Raw genomic sequence first — 16,737 nt, 5'->3', positions numbered from 1 at the left:
TGCTCAGTAGTACAGCTGAACATTATCCATGCCCATTTTGCCATCATAAGGCATTAGGGTACATGCACTGAAAACCTGCTAATAAAAGGACTGCACAGGAACAGGAGTACTTCATTGGCATAAGGAGCAATATGGTCCTCTGTCGCTTTACCCTAATCAAACCCTCACACCTGGGCATTGCATTGGACCCACACCGCCAGCAGCGAGACAGCCAGGACAAACAGGAGGAGGGATAAATGGCATAGCTGCCTAGTACCAAGTCGTATTGAGAACCTGGAGAAGAGAGTACTGTTCACCTGCACTTGGGCCTGTGGCTGGGCGCAAAGGTTTCAGACATCTTTGCGTGATGATTTTAAGGACAGTTGGAGATTTTACTGTATCAGAACAGAGTACTTTGTCCACTATTTTTAATACTGCTGTCACTGGTGTTACCCTCACTGAACTCTGATTGAAGATCATTTACGAAGTCAATTTTTTCTATATAAAAAAATACAGCATAATCTCCATGTAGCTGTGAAGGACACCACCTTCCTCAGTTTTTTGGAATAACCACAAAACCAATAAATGTAGGGACATCTGCAACCCCCGCATAAGTAGAGCAGGTGGCATCTCCACTGGCTACAGATACTCCTGTACTCACCTAACTTTAAGGATACCGGCCTCACAGATGTAGGGATATTTTTAGAGTTCGAACACTATTATTTAACCATAATATGCATTTCTTTCTCGCTTCAATTGACTACTTACAGGTGTACCAGTGTCAAAGGAAAATATATTTTCATACTGTTATAAATAAATATTACTTACCTATGCTGTGATATTGCCATCTATAATAGATTCTTTCAGGTAGTAGTTGTAGAATTTTCTGCAAGAATTGAAATTGGTAAAAATCTGATTACTTAAAATTTTATCTATACAAACTGTAAAAGCGAATGAATGCTAGAGCATTGAATTTTCACCATATAGCAATCGAAAAAAAGATGAAAAAAATCAACTTCACATCAAAAGATTAAATTAATAAATTACATTGACTTAAATCCACCCTAAGCATATTGAAGACAAAAAGATCTCAAATGATGTAGAACTCCAAACATTTGACTTTTCAGCTTGTTCACCCAATGATTACCTTTTCTTTTTTACAATGTATCAATGCTGATCTATTAAATGATTATGAGACATATTCTCTAACTTTGTACAAAGATATTACATAGGCCACTGTTTCTAAATAGCATATTAGCTGTGCATTCATCATATTGGTGGGTGTGGGTGTGTGCAAGCGCAACTTTTTCACCTGATGAATACCACTTTACTTTTAAATTATTTGGTCCGTATATCTCTGATTCTGAAAGAATAATTTGAAGTGAAGTTAGCTTTTAATAATAGGAGCCCGAAAAAAAAAAAGAGATCCCATATAACTGACTCAATTTTTCAGAGCATTTGTCAATACATTAGTAAAGACGTTTTAACGTTTCAATAATGCTGAATTTATCAAAAAATCAAGAATAAAATGTGATATTAAGTTTAAAATAGCTGAATGAAACCGAATTCTCCACATATGCCAACCCAACAAACAAGCATTGACCAAGTCAACCGTTCTGGCTTCTACACACAAATATTTTGGTGATGCATTAGGGCCGTCATGTTAAACCCTTAAAAACGACACAGCCCTAGTGTTGAGGGCATTAGCCGTCAGACAACTCTTGGTGCGAGTCCCTTGATAAATAAATTTTGCATTTTACAACATGTTTCTCAATTAAAATACATGGGCCTTGCTAAATGAACATTTGAATACAGACTCATATAGAAAGTTTGTGTCACATAAAGTAAGTCTACATATAGTCACAATTTACTAACCTAATAACGGATTTACTGAACTTAAACTATACAAGAGTAACTTAAATTTGTTTCAAGTATAGGTTACAATAAAAATAGTAGATGCATCACTCTCTTCCTAATATTATGTTTGCACAGTCTTTGAAAAACGTATCTCCCTTTATTTTTTGGGGGTAGGACAGGCTAATTTCACAGGGGAAAATGCATTACACAACAATAGATCATTGATACATAGCCCAAAAATGTAGTTCTATAGTTTAGTATACTATTATACAACACTAGAACATAAGAGTGTTATTTACATATTTCCAGGGGATCATTCTGTGTTTGAGGAGGTACGCGGATGGGTACCTCACTGACAGAAACATGGGTATATTGTGAGCATGTTCCCTTGTGAGCTAGTTTATGGTGTCTTCAGTGAGGTCTAGGTTAAGAAGATAGCATCTGAGAGCAGTAATGAAGGTGGTAGGGAAGAGTGTTGCCCGAAGATCAACAGGGAGTGTGTTGCAACAATTGGGGCCAAGAGAAGGAAACAGGTGTGATAAACCACAAAGGGCTTTTCCACAGAGAAGAAAGGAAGGTAACAGCACAGTGACTGAGCAAGAGAATAGCGAAAGATGGTATCAGCAAGATAGGGTAGTTCCAGGAAAGGCTGCGGATTACTTGAAAACCAAATCAAATTACTTTGGGCTACGATTTGGTAAGTAGTAACCCCATGTGTCACCTCTATTAGGAGGCAGATTGGTGGCATGTGACAAACACCAAATATGATGAGAGGAAAGCTTGCAAATAATCTAGTCCGGGATGGACTGTTCCTGCCGGAGGAGGACCAAAGCGGATTTGCATATGGCTGGGTCTAATCTGAGGTGACACATGCTTCCTTGAGCGATTGCCAGTGGTCAGACTATTTGCAAACATTCCTCCTATCACCCCTTAAGTGTGAATGTTGGCCAGTGGACAGTAGCCAAATGTTAGCCAGTGGACAATAGCCAAACTAGTTATTTGGTTATGTTCCGGTTATGTTCCAGTTCAGAGAAGTTTGGGCAGACTGTTTTAACTGGAGCAGAACCAAGGCTGACTTCCACATGGCTTGATCTAATCTGAGGTGGCATAGTGGGCAAAGAAAACAATAGGTTGGAATGCTACTCCAAGTGACCACCATTGGTCAGACTATTTGCAAGCATTCCTCCCATCACTTTTTGTTGGTTTGACAGTATGCGACATTGCACAGTAAACGTGAATCACTTTACCAAAAAAGAGGAAGGGATAGTTTGGGGATTCCACGAGCACATTGTTGGAATAACCTCATCGATTCCTAAAATGTGTGCCAATGTGTGACTTGGCCCTGTTTAATCTAAGGTGACTGTGAATTATTTTGATATCGCGCAACATGTGTAGGATTAGTACATTTCTCTGATATAAATAGTTTATTTGATTTACTTGTTCAAACTTTGTGAATTCCGAAAATGGTACAATAGTGTGGAAGTGCCGCTCATTTGCATTACTGTTCCCTGGCCACTATGAGTGTTTTCCTGTGGGGAAAGACATCTTCCACACATTTAAAAACAATTTATCAGTGTGGAATCTAGACATACAATTTGTAAGTTATACACTCATAAATGACATCTTAGCATGCACTACTTAAACGATTCTGCCATTGTGAATTGTCATAGAGTTACACATGTATTAGATACGATTTCTGTCTATGCATTACTCAGAAGCATGGAAAAAACTTTCTGAATCAGGTCGCAGTAAGGTAGAAGTTAGTTTTGTTTGATAAAATTATTGATCAGTATGTCAGCTCTGGTTAGTTCAATGACTCGGGGTAGTCAGGTAAAGAGAGTTTAAGAAAAGGCTACAACTATCATGTGTCAAGAAAATAAAGTGTAATGGAGAAATTGGATATCAAGAGAAGGAAGTGCGGTAAATGTACTAAGATAAAAGGAGGAGCAGTGAGGGGACAGAGAGGAAACAGGAGAGAGGGAATCATATAGGTCATTTTAGAGAAAGGTGAAGGGGAACAGCGAGGCAGAACAAAAATACGAAAAAAGCTGTGAAAGGAAATGCATAGAGAAGTAATAGAAAAAGAAGTGCAAGAGTTAGAAAGAGGATTAGATGATGTGAGAAGGTTTAAAGTTAGGGGAGAAAGACCAAACATTGGTGGAATTCTGAGTTCTAACTATATCAAGACGGTGATAGATCCATAACGTTGGCACTTGTGAGGCCTGGGAAAGAAGCTAACTAAATCTTGTACATTTTTCCTCAACTAGGCGTCAAGCTCACTCACATTTAAGGGAGAAGTAATGGCTATTAAACGGTATTTTCCAAGAAAGTAACTCAATGAAAAAAGCTGCAGGCTTAAAAAGATGTGTGCATGATGGAAATCAAAATCAAACAGACCACACTCCCCCGCGAAAAGGAGGGGTAAAAGTGTGTCTGCCTGTCAAAATAATATTAGCTTTGCTTTTTTTTTTTTTAAACGAAAAATATAATTGCTGATTGTTTAAACAGGCCACAATTGAAGTAAGGTACTGCATTAGGTATTCTTCCACAATTCTGATGGCAGGCATGTCGTTCGCAACCGTTGAGCGAGAATGTTTTTAAATACAAAGACCAATAAGCCAGAACTCATACATCCACTAATCAGGACTCATTCCCAATCATGAATATCTGCAATGTACCTCGAGTCAACTGAATGAGATTATCATTGTTCTTTATGGGTGTGTTCATATGGACTTGAAAGTACGGATGCATTTTATTGCAATCTAGGAGGCATAAACTACTCACGTGACATCGGTTTGTTATTATACAGCAGAACTGCTGCCTTTCGCTGCCCACCCCATAAATATCGGCTGTGCAATGATCTTGTTCACGTGCACCAAAAAGCAATCTGCAGAGTTTGTTGGTTTCCGCGGTATTGACTCCTTGTAGGGGTCTTGAATTACCCTGTGAGAAATACTGCTGAAAATGCCCAACTCCCAAAAAAGAACTGGCGGAGGGCAGATTAGGTAGGAGGAGTTGCTACAGGTTTGCTTAGGCAGAAAAAGGGAAAGGCGTTCATTGAAATGTGGGCACAATGCTTTCACTTGTAAGACCCAGATGAATAACTTCCTGTCCGCTTAAATTTCGGTTCCCGCTTCTTACCAGGCTCACTGTCTCCAGAGGAGGAAATGCCACACCTAGGAAGGAGTTCACTGAGAAGAATTAGCTTTAGTTTAGGTTAAATGTTTTTAATATGTTTATTACATTTTCAACAACGGGGATTGGCATAGTTTTGCATTACATCCAGAAGCACAAAGCCAGAGTTATCCATGCGGCATAAAATATAGTTTACATCATAATTAAAAGAAAAACAAACTCACGCTTCAGGAATGTCGTGAAATCACTGAAAGCAACAATTTATCATTAACGTATCTACTTTTAGTATGGACTCTAAACTGGAAGTTTCTGAAGGGTCATAGTGGAGGGTGACGCCACCTGTATGGTAGGTTTACAGAAATATTAAACACGAGTGGCGTCATTAAATACATATAACAAAGTCTATTCCGAGTTACAGAAAGTTCCAGTTGCTGTGCATGACAACTAAGTTACCTCAATGGCATGAATGACTTGGGGTGCCCATGTCTGCACAATAGATCCACACTCTGCGTCCCCATTCCATCTCTTATTTAGTTCAAGAAGGTATAGCTTCACTGTTTTCAGCATGTTTCAGATGTATAGTCTCCCAAACAGTTATCTGGGAGACACCCCCTCATCACATTAGTTTTTCGCCGATTCATAATGTATGTAGCCTTAGCTTCTTGCCATTTCAAGAGTTCCCTTCTACAGGAATGCACCTGCGGGGCTGCAGGAGACTTCCACTGCATATTTCGTAGTTGCTTGGTCAGCAAACCTGAATTCCAGTTTCTTCTTTTTCTAGATGATAATGAGGCCCAGTGCAGGTCGTGGACGACCCTGAGGAGAACCCTGGGTGAACACACTTCCTGCAGTCCAGCTTCAGGCAAATGGGGAGACACCTGTACTGGTAGTACAAAAACCTGAGAAACGGCCCCTATCTTCTATGGGGAAGAATAGAATTGCAGACTTTATTTGCGTTCGTGTTACCAAAGGAAATATTCAGACATGGGTAAGGGTGAAGAGATGTAGAATCTGTCACAGCACTCTCCCCGGTTTTCACTTAAGAAACTGTGAGAGCCGAAACATTCCGAACTGTGGCCTTCGCCACACACTTTTACAGGCTACGGGAGAAGGTGTTTTTCAATATAGAAGAGGTATACGTTTTTTTAAAAATAAAGGCGGGAAAGCATAGAATTTGGAAGAAAAATGAGAAGAATGCCCCCGTGCTGCTCTATATCACTGATTACTCTAGTGTAAATTAAGTATCCAAAGAGATGAGAGTGCTATATTCTTCGGTCTAAAAGGAGCCAAAAAAACTTCAAAGAGTACCTTCACCAACAAACAATACTTATAATGCCCTGGAGCTAGAACCCCTGTGTAACTTTTAGCCTCAACATATTTATATAGTATGTTGAAACAAGCAATGGGTCTCTAGGCGTGAATTACTTACTCTGCTATACACAGGAAGAGGAATGGCGGAGGCATTTGATCAAAATTGACTGGTACATGCTTAAATGAGCATAGGAAGCTTTATTCCAAGTTAACCCATCCCGAATGGACTGGCACTTCCCCTTGAAATTGAGCTTAAACATGGGGCTGCTGATAATAAACTTCGAGGTGCACCTCAAGGCATTGGTAAACTTGCATCCGCCCATCCTTAATACTAGATAACTAAGAGCAAAGATGTGGAGACGCTTAAACGTCAGGCAAACTACCTTAAATCCAATTCTGTCTTTAACAAGGAGTTAATGCAAAGGCCTGCTGAAAAATCCAGAAAAAAGCAATGTGTCATAGCATACGCAACACACTATGGCATTCTGTCTTTGTTACACTGACAGAATCCTGTGTAGTTTTGGATATGTCAGAGCGTATTTTAAAGGACCAATCGTCTTTGTAAAACACACCTTGTTTCAGGGCTTCAGACAGTATCCTCTCTTTAAGCGTGTAAGATTTAAAGTTAATCAGAATCTTCCTAGGATTCTTTTTCAGTTTATTTCTATCGAAAGGATCCCGGTGAACTCTTGAATGTCGTCTGTGAGTACTTGTATCTCGGTTTTAACCCAGGGGAAGCTTTCTCCCAGCAAAGAAAGTACAAAACTCTTTATATCATTAGATTCTTTTCCTTCTGGTACGTTGAGTAGTCTTAAATTATTCCTCCTAGAATGATTCTCCAGTGATTTGATTTTATCGCGGAGAGAGTTCTCACTCACCTTTAGAGTATTTATCTCTTTCTGGTGTAATTCTAGCTCTTTGTTAAGAAGTCCCATGTTGGCTTCTACTGTGGTTACTCTGTTGGCGCGGTCATTTAATTTTAGGTCCAAGACTTCACAAGTGTCTTGAATCTTAGCTTGATTCTTCTCCAAGATATCAAATCTGGTTCTTATCTCCGTAAGTAATGTTCCCAGAATATTATCCGAACTGATCGAATTAGTCATACTCTCAGGGATTTCTATACGATCTCCATGAACCTTTGATGGAACTATATCACCTTGACTATCACCTTGACTGCTCGCGCCAACACTTACACCCATATGATGTTCTGTGACCGTGTCATCGGTGAATATCTTCTCCGTTCCCGCTCCCCCTCCATGATTAACTTCAGTGGTCTTTAGTGGAGATTCTTGGATTTTATTAGATGGTCCATTTATTTTGTTATTCATTTTCCCTGTTTTAGAATCCTTTTTTTCAATTCGATTAGCCTTTTGGGTTGTTTGTATACTTTTTACTATATTAGTCTGTAAGTCTTCCACAGATGTGGTAGGGATAGGGATAGAGCCTGTCCCCGGAAAGTCACTCTTCTGCCCTGAATGTTTTAGTTGCTCTAAACCTTGTACCTTAAAGAAGGATCTAAGGGAGGGGGTGATTCGATGAGTGGATTCTGTCCCTATTTGCTGGTCCTTACGTTTATCCCTAGTTTTATCCCTAGTTTTAGGTGAGGGACGACTCGCTGGGTTTTTTAATTTTTTTGTCTTTGCCCTTATGTTAAGTGGCACAGAAGGTATATCAGGCAGTTTGATTGGATGTTTTATAAAATATTGCCTGTTTCTCAAGCAGTAACTTATTCCTTTACTTACTTCAGCCTCTCCTTTGGCCTCCCTGACGGGACCTGGTAGCGTACTCTGATTATCCCTCTCTTCCACTAATTGTCTGTAAACCCCTGATTTAGACTTCAGGGTTCCGTCTCGCTTATCTACCTTCTTGGAAAGAACAGCAGCCAAGTCCACTGCTTCCCCGCTTACCTGATTCATGCAGCCCTAAACACAGTCAGCGGTTAAAATATCCAGGGGGGCAGCTTTCTTCTCGCCTCTTTCCAATTCGTACAGCGGGGCGCTTTTTGTCAATGAAGATGGCTGGAGAGGTCCGAGGCGATGCTTGAATCGGGGCAATTCCTCCTAGTGGATGTCGAGGCTCCACAGCGGTAACTCGGCCTTGTCTGACCCGGAAGGAAAACCTCCCGGCTGCTCTAAGGAAGCTCCGATGTGTGTCACCAGCTTCCGTCCAAGCCCCGACCCCAGGAAAGGAAGATCGATGTTCACCAGCTCCACGTCCAATACCCAAGGCAGCCAAAGTGAAAGGGGCATCCAACATCGCAGTCCGGGAAGGTAAAAATTAATACACAGATTTTTTTTTTTTACCTACTAGTCGCCTGTAACCGCCTTATCACCCACAAATTCCAGAATAGTAGCTTCGGTACTTCTATGGTGATTATTTCATTTCTGATGTCGATATAGCCATTATATCATGAATGAGAGAGAAGACGTGTAGATCCTCTCAGGAGGTGGAGAGCTGAAACTCCCGACCGGTCTCTCTAGCCGGCCGCCATTTTCCCCCTCTGTTGGTGCTCTTATATACTCTACATCTTTTCTTCATTCTGTACAACAATCTTTTATTCCTTGCACTGTTTTCTCTTTTTTACTTTCCCCTGACCTCTACTAATACCCCTATTTTCTTTGCGCATTTCGAGTCCATCAATCATTGAATCGTATGTCAATCCTGACCTAACTCTTGCAAGTCACTCATTCCCAGCCCAGTGGATCTGCTGGGTACATTGTGATCTTGCCCTAAACCCACGCGCGTTGGTGGTTCACTTGCGTTGTTTAGTATACCATCACACTCCCTTTTTATTTGCCATGTCTCCCTGGATTCACACACAAATTAACGGAGAAAAGAGGGTGTCGCCGCTGGAACTGTCGCACTGCACCGCATCGGAGAGAGGCGTGCCGCAACGAAGAGGAAGCGTGTCGCCGTCGCTGCTGCTGCTGTCGCAACTCCGAAGAAGGAGGGTGTCGCCGCTGGAGCTGTCTCACTGCACCGCATCAGGAGAAGAATCTCACAACGAGGTTGGAGCGTGTTGCCAATGCTGTGCCTGCCGTCGCAACTCCGAAGAAGGGTGTCGCCGCTGGAACTGTCGTATTGCACCGCATCGACTAAGAGCACCTCGCATCCCCGTGATGCGGGCCGCCCTCGGAGCTGCTGCCATTGCATCTTTGATGTCGCCGCTGTAGTTTTCGCATTGAGCGGAAGCTTCAAGCATCGTGGAGAAGAGCGTCGCCGCTGGAGCTGTTGCTGTTGCATCGTAAGGGTGTCCCGCTACAGTCCACACATCGAACCGAGGACTTCTCGCATCCCCGAGAAGCGTGCCGCATCTGGAAGATCTTCACGTCTTTATTTCTTTGCACCTGAACTTTGCCGCATTTCCCATCGCTGCGACATTGCTTGTCGTGGAAGCGCAACGCAACTTAAGGTACATTGACGCTGAGTGTCGCATCTAATAACTGAACTGAACTAAGCTTAAATCTATCATCTTAAAGTAATCATAGTGTGTATATTTGTCGTTTAATGGGCTTGTGGTAACTCGATATATATAACGTCTACTCATTTTTTATATAAAACCTGTGTGGTGTCCATTTGTAGTGTTGTCACCGGGTTACTGTATGTGGTCACAACTGCTTAACTTACAATGCCTCTGAAATAAGCCTTGTATGCTTGCGCCACGCAACCTAGAGGGTGAGCAGGGGTAATTTGAGGTGTGTAATCCCCTTGTCCTGACTAGAGGAGAGGGTCCCTATTTGTCACATGTACCTACCTGTGCCAACTAGAGACCCCCAAATCTAACAGACAGAGTTCAAACCCCTGCTTGTTCCTTCTTGAGGATCAGAATCATCCTAGTCTGCTAATGAGTCTGAAAAAGTAATGCTATTGTGATTTTTAAATCTGCCCTATGTATATATTCCATTAAAAGTAGAATTATGGGTTTGGAATTGGTCTTTTACATAGTAGTAAGCCTCCTTTGGGAAGTTCTCAATGTCGTTAGTGACCCTTTCAGCATTCTTTTTGGTTTCTGTGGAGTTGAATTCAGCAGTGGCTTTGCTTAGGTTCTCCATGACTTTTTTTAGCTTGTGAAAGGGAAACTGGGAGAATAAATACACTTTCCAGTTCCTCAATAACTTTGAGTTCCTCTCTGGCATGTTCACTGACAGTCTCAATATTAAAAACCATCCAATGGTAGGAGCAGTTGTTGAAATGTTACCGAAACCGCCCCTGAACTTGTTGTCTTCTCTAAAGATACCGGGTACGTTCCCATTTTGTGAGCCTAACGGGACAAGCCCAGCTTTCAAACATTCCTTAAGCATGCACGCATGTAGCTCTGTGCGAACATGCTTTTACTGTGCATTATCTAATTTATCAAGTGTTGTTTGAGGTCGGCAGTCACAGGTGTTACTGTTATGAGTTATGAGAGGCCACATAACTTTTGCTGTGTTTTTCTCTATGTGAAGGGGTGCCACTTTCTCTGTCCTATTGTTAATAGTACGAACTAGTACATGAACTTCATTTTTCTGAGGCTTAATATTTTTTGTGTCAGTCTCACACTTCCTAAGTAATGCCTGAAGTGCCTTGATGCTTAACACTCTTTCCGAGCACAGACAGGCAGGGATGGAAAGCCTAAGGCGGATATGCCGGAATCTTTCTCACGTAGGACTTACTTTTTACAGTCCTTGATTTTCATAAGAGAGATGCTAGTGCCATGGAATGACGCTGATGACATTTGGTCTTACAGGGCGATGCCTGCAGAAGCCCTGCGTGATGACGTCAGTTCTCTCAGCCACCCAAAAGCTGCAGTTTTACAGCAGTGAGTCTTCAATCTTTCTTTGAAGACAGTCACTTCTGGTGGGTGAATTGTGGCACAGCCCAAAGTATATTTCGGTGATTTTGAAACTTTCGTAAAAAGTGGCCTCATCACATTCTTTAATCAAAGATTGTGCAACTCTTATTCTCTTTGCACAAGACATCACTGTTTTTTAAGTGGGCAATGTCAGTAATGATTTGAACAACTACATGTTAGGGAGATAGTGGCAGCGACTGCTATTTGTTTGCTAAACCAGGTATTGCACACAACTACATTGATCAATCAGTGCCACCTCCAGGAATGTTTTACCTGAAGCTTAGTTTGATCTAATTTTAAGGAAATCAATGCAGTTTGGTCAACTCTCCTGAAGTTAAGTCATGCCATGAAAGAAAATACAGTGTTTCTATTGAAATCTCTTACTGGTGTCACACATTGCAAACAGGGAACTATAATTTGCACTTCATATGTTGGGCACTATAATTGTCTTTTGATATGTTTTGCTATTGTTGTGTCTCATTGATTAACGTATGACCTTGTTAAATGAATGTTCTTATTTTGATGTTTTGTGCAGCAAATACATTTCAAGAATAAATCTAATCATTTATGTATCCACACACATCGGTTAAAGACTTTGTGTAATTGTTTCAAATAGTAACTTACATTTGTGGCCAGTGGGATGCCCTGGTTGGTATGTGCTCGTAAGTAATGATCCCTCCCCCATGGGATGACCAGCATCAAACCCTGTTATGCATAAATCTATTGAATTTACAGCGTGGACTAATTTGTACAAAATGCATATATCATGACCGTAGTCATTACTTGTTGTTGCAAGACCTATAGTGCAAACCTATCAAGAGTGGCAATGGGGTAGTTGGTTGTTTGCAGAATTTGATTTTATTTGTATTGCCTTTCATATTCTCCTGTCCTTAACTATGTAAATGGTCAAAGTCAAGAATTTGTATCTTACATGCAGCAGTTTTCTCTGGGATTCAGAGGTCTGCATCATATGTGCTATTTTGACAAATCAATCTGTGTACAAAGGGTCCTGTCCCAACTATTTAAAACTCAGACTCCCCAGATATCACCAGGAGAGGTTCCTGCGCTCCAATTCTCGACTTCAGCTCCTTGTTCCAAGCGCCAAAAAAGCTAGACTTGGAGGCAGGTCCTTCTCTGTTCACACGACCTTACTTTGGAATGCCCTGCCTACTACCATCCAAGCTGCCTCTACAGAATCTAGTTTCAAGAAGCTACTAAAGACTTGGCTCTTTGCCCAGAATAGATAAGTCGCAGTCGGGATCTCCCGCCATTGTAATGTGTCGGGGGGAAATTCCTGATCCGATGGCAGAAGGACCGCCACAGCAAGGCTGGCGATCCTTCAGCTTTTGTAATGATCCCCTAAGTGTGGTGGATATGTGGCTTGTCAATTCTCAAACAATACCAAAGTTTTTTAACATGATGCGATCACTTTGGAACTTAAAAGGTTTTTGAATTGTAATACTGCTAATGTGGTCTATTGTACATGGTGTCCCTGCCCTCTAATTTTTATTTGACAAACAACCCAGCAAGTAAAGGCCCAAATTGGATAACATCAAAGCAGAAATTGTTGTGGAGTAACCACTGCCCCCCCTGGTATCATGCTACACTGAGAAGCAACACATGGCCAACGATATGAGATGGCAAGTACTGGATGTGGCTAAGGTGCCTGAGAGAGGAGGGGATCTTTCTTTTATATTAAAAGATTAACCAAAGAAAACTGTGGTGACAGCAAGCATTTCTCATTGAAATATAAAAACAGACCCATCCACAAACAAAGTCCCATCATGATAGTGACATTGAATCATTGTACCAACAATACAAGGAGCAATAGTAAGATCTCTTCCTTCAGCATTACGAGACCTCATAATTAGTATCCACCAGAGTTTAACAGAGCTCCCCCCTGTAGGCATTCCATTTCCCTAAGATCTTAGTCCATTTACTTGGATAGGCCCTCCCCACATAGACCACCCTCTCAGCTAGCATGCACCAATTCATGTTTCTCTTGAAGACCCTCAAATGGGGGCTTAATTTACATATAAACATTCGAGCTACATTTCGCTTGGCAACCATCAATGCCAACGTGAGCCAAAGCCAGTCCATAAGATGAAGGTCAGTTTAAACCCAGACATTCAGAAGGCACCACGTTGCCGACAGAGCCAAATCACTCACCACAACATTATTAAGGCAAGATAGCACCTTCTCCCAGTAATATTGGAGCACTGGGCAGCTCCACCACATGTGGAAAAATGTACCCTTCAGACCGCAATATCAGGCACCCAAAGCATTATCTACTGTACCCATTTTAACCAGTGTAGTACATGCATAAGAACTGCAGTGAAGGATCTTAAATTGTTTCATGCGAAATCTTGAACATATGGCCACCTGCCATGGGGAAGCGAGGGCCTCAATCCATTCTCCATCCTCCAAGTCCCCCATGTTTCGCTCCCAGCTCACCCGCAGCTTGGTCAGAGGATCAGGAGAGTTATTTAACATTACTTGTGATGGAATTGTATATTCATTTTTGTGCATGATCCCTTGCAATTGCGTTCTTGTATCAAATACAGAGAGTAATATACATATACCTCCCACCGTCCGCCTCTCGCCTTATTCTTCATTGGTTACTTGCCATTGTGTCTTTCATTTTCACTAGGGCTACTACCAAATAGTAAACCATGTTATATCTTGACACAGGCTATCTCGCTTCTTTTTCTGTGTAGAGCAGTGTCTACACTGAGCTGAAGCTGGGACCTGAAATGCATGACGTGTCTCAAGCCCCTTTTTGGAGCCATCTTGAAACATTCCTGCCAAGTGCGTGTTCGCGAGCCATCACAGACAGAGACGGTTGCCCCACACTGTCCTCTGCTTTATTGGAGCACTGACTCCGAGCAGCAAGATGCCAATCAGTAAAGCCTGTCTTGCCTATCGCGGCTCCCTATCTCTGGCAAATAAGGGGCAGCAGTTCCCATTTCATACCCATGTCCGGCTCACGCACTATCATTGACAGTAACAATAGCCCTGTCTTCTGCTTTCTTTGAACATAGGATCCCTGTGGCGCTCTGCCATTCGGAGTAACCTATTCTGCTGATCACGGCTCTCTATCTTTGAATTCTTTCTTAACTGCAGCTTCGACTTCATTCAGGGGTAAGTGATCTCCTAGTTGCTGAGTTTAAAGGTGACAGTCCCCTTAATTACTACTGTGGATTGCTCATCTAATCTTTTTATTTTCAACCCCACGGGCCAGGTCCCCCTCAGTAAGTGCTTATCTTCCTTATCTCACTAGAGTGCCTGTGTGTGTTTTATCAATGGGACACTCCCTTAACTGTGGCTAAAAAAAAATCATTAACTATGGTTACTTTTCATCCCCAATTAATTAGGGATGTTCATGTAAATTCCTCATCAACACTCATGGTTTACACAATATAGACCACCAACCTTCCCTGATTCTGTTTTATTAAATACTACAGATGTGCCCACATTCCGTTAGTCCTGATGAGACCCTTGCATCCTAATTAAGGGTCGAAACGTTGCAGACACAAATGAGTAACAAACAATGGAACTACTCATTTTGCTACATGAAATAATCCAAGAATTCTAAGAGGTTGTTTGTTACAAACACATCAGCCTTTCCTTATACTTTTACATATAATTTGGTTGTGGGTGTTATACTGGGGACACATTTCACTATGTTGCAACTTTTGGTTGTATTTTATGGCCATTTTGTTGAAATGCAACATTTGAAGATATACATATTTTCTCTTTTGTTTCACTTAGTACTTTGGTGGTCTTTGTTGTTTTGTCAATATTATGTTATTTATAGAATTAGGTTAGGTTATTTAGCATCCTAATTGAATATTCTTTATCAAATGATACCAATGAGAGCCACTGTTGCATTAACATTGAGTTATACCCAGGTTCCCATGGGTTTAAGGGTTGCTCTTGTAGCTCAATGAGAATCAGAAATAAGAAGGGCAGAGTCCCAAAGCCCTAACACAAGCCGCCCTCTATTCTCCACAAAGGATTTTAGGATGTATTTGAGTCTCGAGGTGCCAAATGCCTCCCCTCGTGTATGCAGAGAAGAGGCCACACATGGCTTATGAACGGGGACAAAGTCTATATATGCACGAACCACTGCAGGGAGAATAGTCCTGTTTGAATGAGAGAACTCGTTCAGCTAACGTTTTGCAATGGTCTTGCGTGATAATGCCTACCTAGGCAAAAACACTCCAAGCTGCAAACATGCATAACTACTCTAAGGCTTGTGTCAAATGTGATTCCTTCAGAAATTCTCTACTGAATGGAATCAATAGTTTGTATTCTGTACCTTGTATCTAATTTTGTCACCATGATTTGAATGCAGAGTCCTATTGATTAAAGACCCAGCAAAGGTTGAAAAGATTCCACATCACGTAGGACAAACAGAAAGAGTATCACACATAATAGCACATATGAGTGTCTCAGAATACTCCTCGTAATTTCCTCACCCTCAAAATACCATTGTTGGGGTCCTGTTAATGCAAAGATCAGGGAAATAGTAGGGCTCACATGTTTTGGTGGAATGCATGCCGGATTCCGTGTTTCTGTGCGGGACCCCCGTATATTTTTGCTCAATGTTTCACAGCTAAAAGCAGCCTAAATCACCATCCGAAACAGCACATACAACTCAATTCAAATGGGCCTGTTCACGGGCCATTGGAATTAGGGGTGCTCTCATTATCGAGGCTTAAAGAATGAATTTATTTTTAGTGGCGAGTAGAACAAGCTTGGGAATTAAAAAAAAAATAAAATCACACAGAGCACAACCCTAGCAGACATAGAAGAGGGCAAGCTACAGAGACATGAATCGCTGTCTCTGCACATTTGAGCAGGTCTGTGTTTGCATTATGAAAAACATTAAAGTCAGCCCTATTCACTTTGCCAATCTGTGCTTTCAAATGCAACGTTATTAAGTACAAATTAAAGAACAAACAGAGCTATTCGATCTTTTGTTTTAAAAAAACTTTTTACAGTTTACAAATTTACTTTTTATGTTGATCAAATACACAAACACGCTGTTGCATTTTAGTAATAACATTTGCATTTCAGTGCCAACGGCCTTGGGGGACTCATTCAATTTCTCTCTGTCCTACAGTCTTTGAAGCATGGACAAAAACAGAAGGATAAAACAATATTCAGAAAGAGACACATCTTGTCAAGCGGAGGGTAAAAGTGCAAGTCTTCCCTTAGGACCACAATATCTTCTGTTGAGTGTTTTTTTTTCTTTCGACGAACAGGTGTTAAATCTACTGTGCAATGAGTATATTTCTATTTCAGTGACTTGCAGGGTGTGTAAAGAAATCGTGAGCTGTTCCAGTAGGCAGAGCAATAGCACAACAAAACCCTATTAGAACAACCTTAGGTTGGGGATAGACTGGAAAAGAGATGATGGTATTCGAAACAAAATCAAAGACAAAAATAAGAGTAGGTGTCAATGTTAAGTGTAAGCATGTCGAAATAAGATGGAGGACAGGGGAATGGAGTCAAAGTTGGTGAGAGCAGAGATAATATGAAGCACACAACAAAAAACATGTGCAGGGAAAGAAGCAGCAAGAACTACAAAATATTTGAAGACCTTACAGGAAAAGCAA

General features: G+C 41.3%; 1 protein-coding gene across 5 annotated transcripts in view; it reads right to left on the bottom strand.

The window, feature by feature from the left end:
* The window catches only part of RALGAPA2 (Ral GTPase activating protein catalytic subunit alpha 2), a 1,781,019-nt gene that overhangs the window by 1,425,039 nt on the left and 339,243 nt on the right, over positions 1 to 16,737 (bottom strand). For all 5 annotated transcript variants that reach the window (XM_086927515.1, XM_086927511.1, XM_086927512.1 and 2 more), the window contains exon 4: positions 808 to 865. In XM_086927515.1, coding sequence (XP_086783641.1) covers positions 808 to 865 — 58 coding nt within the window. The remainder of the gene's footprint in view (positions 1 to 807; positions 866 to 16,737) is intronic.

Source organism: Lissotriton vulgaris, chromosome 6 (genome assembly GCF_964263255.1).
Source record: "Lissotriton vulgaris chromosome 6, aLisVul1.2, whole genome shotgun sequence".
NCBI lineage: Eukaryota > Metazoa > Chordata > Amphibia > Caudata > Salamandridae > Lissotriton > Lissotriton vulgaris.
The sequence above is the reverse complement of the archived record's forward strand: the minus strand, read 5'-3'. Positions and strand labels throughout refer to the sequence as shown.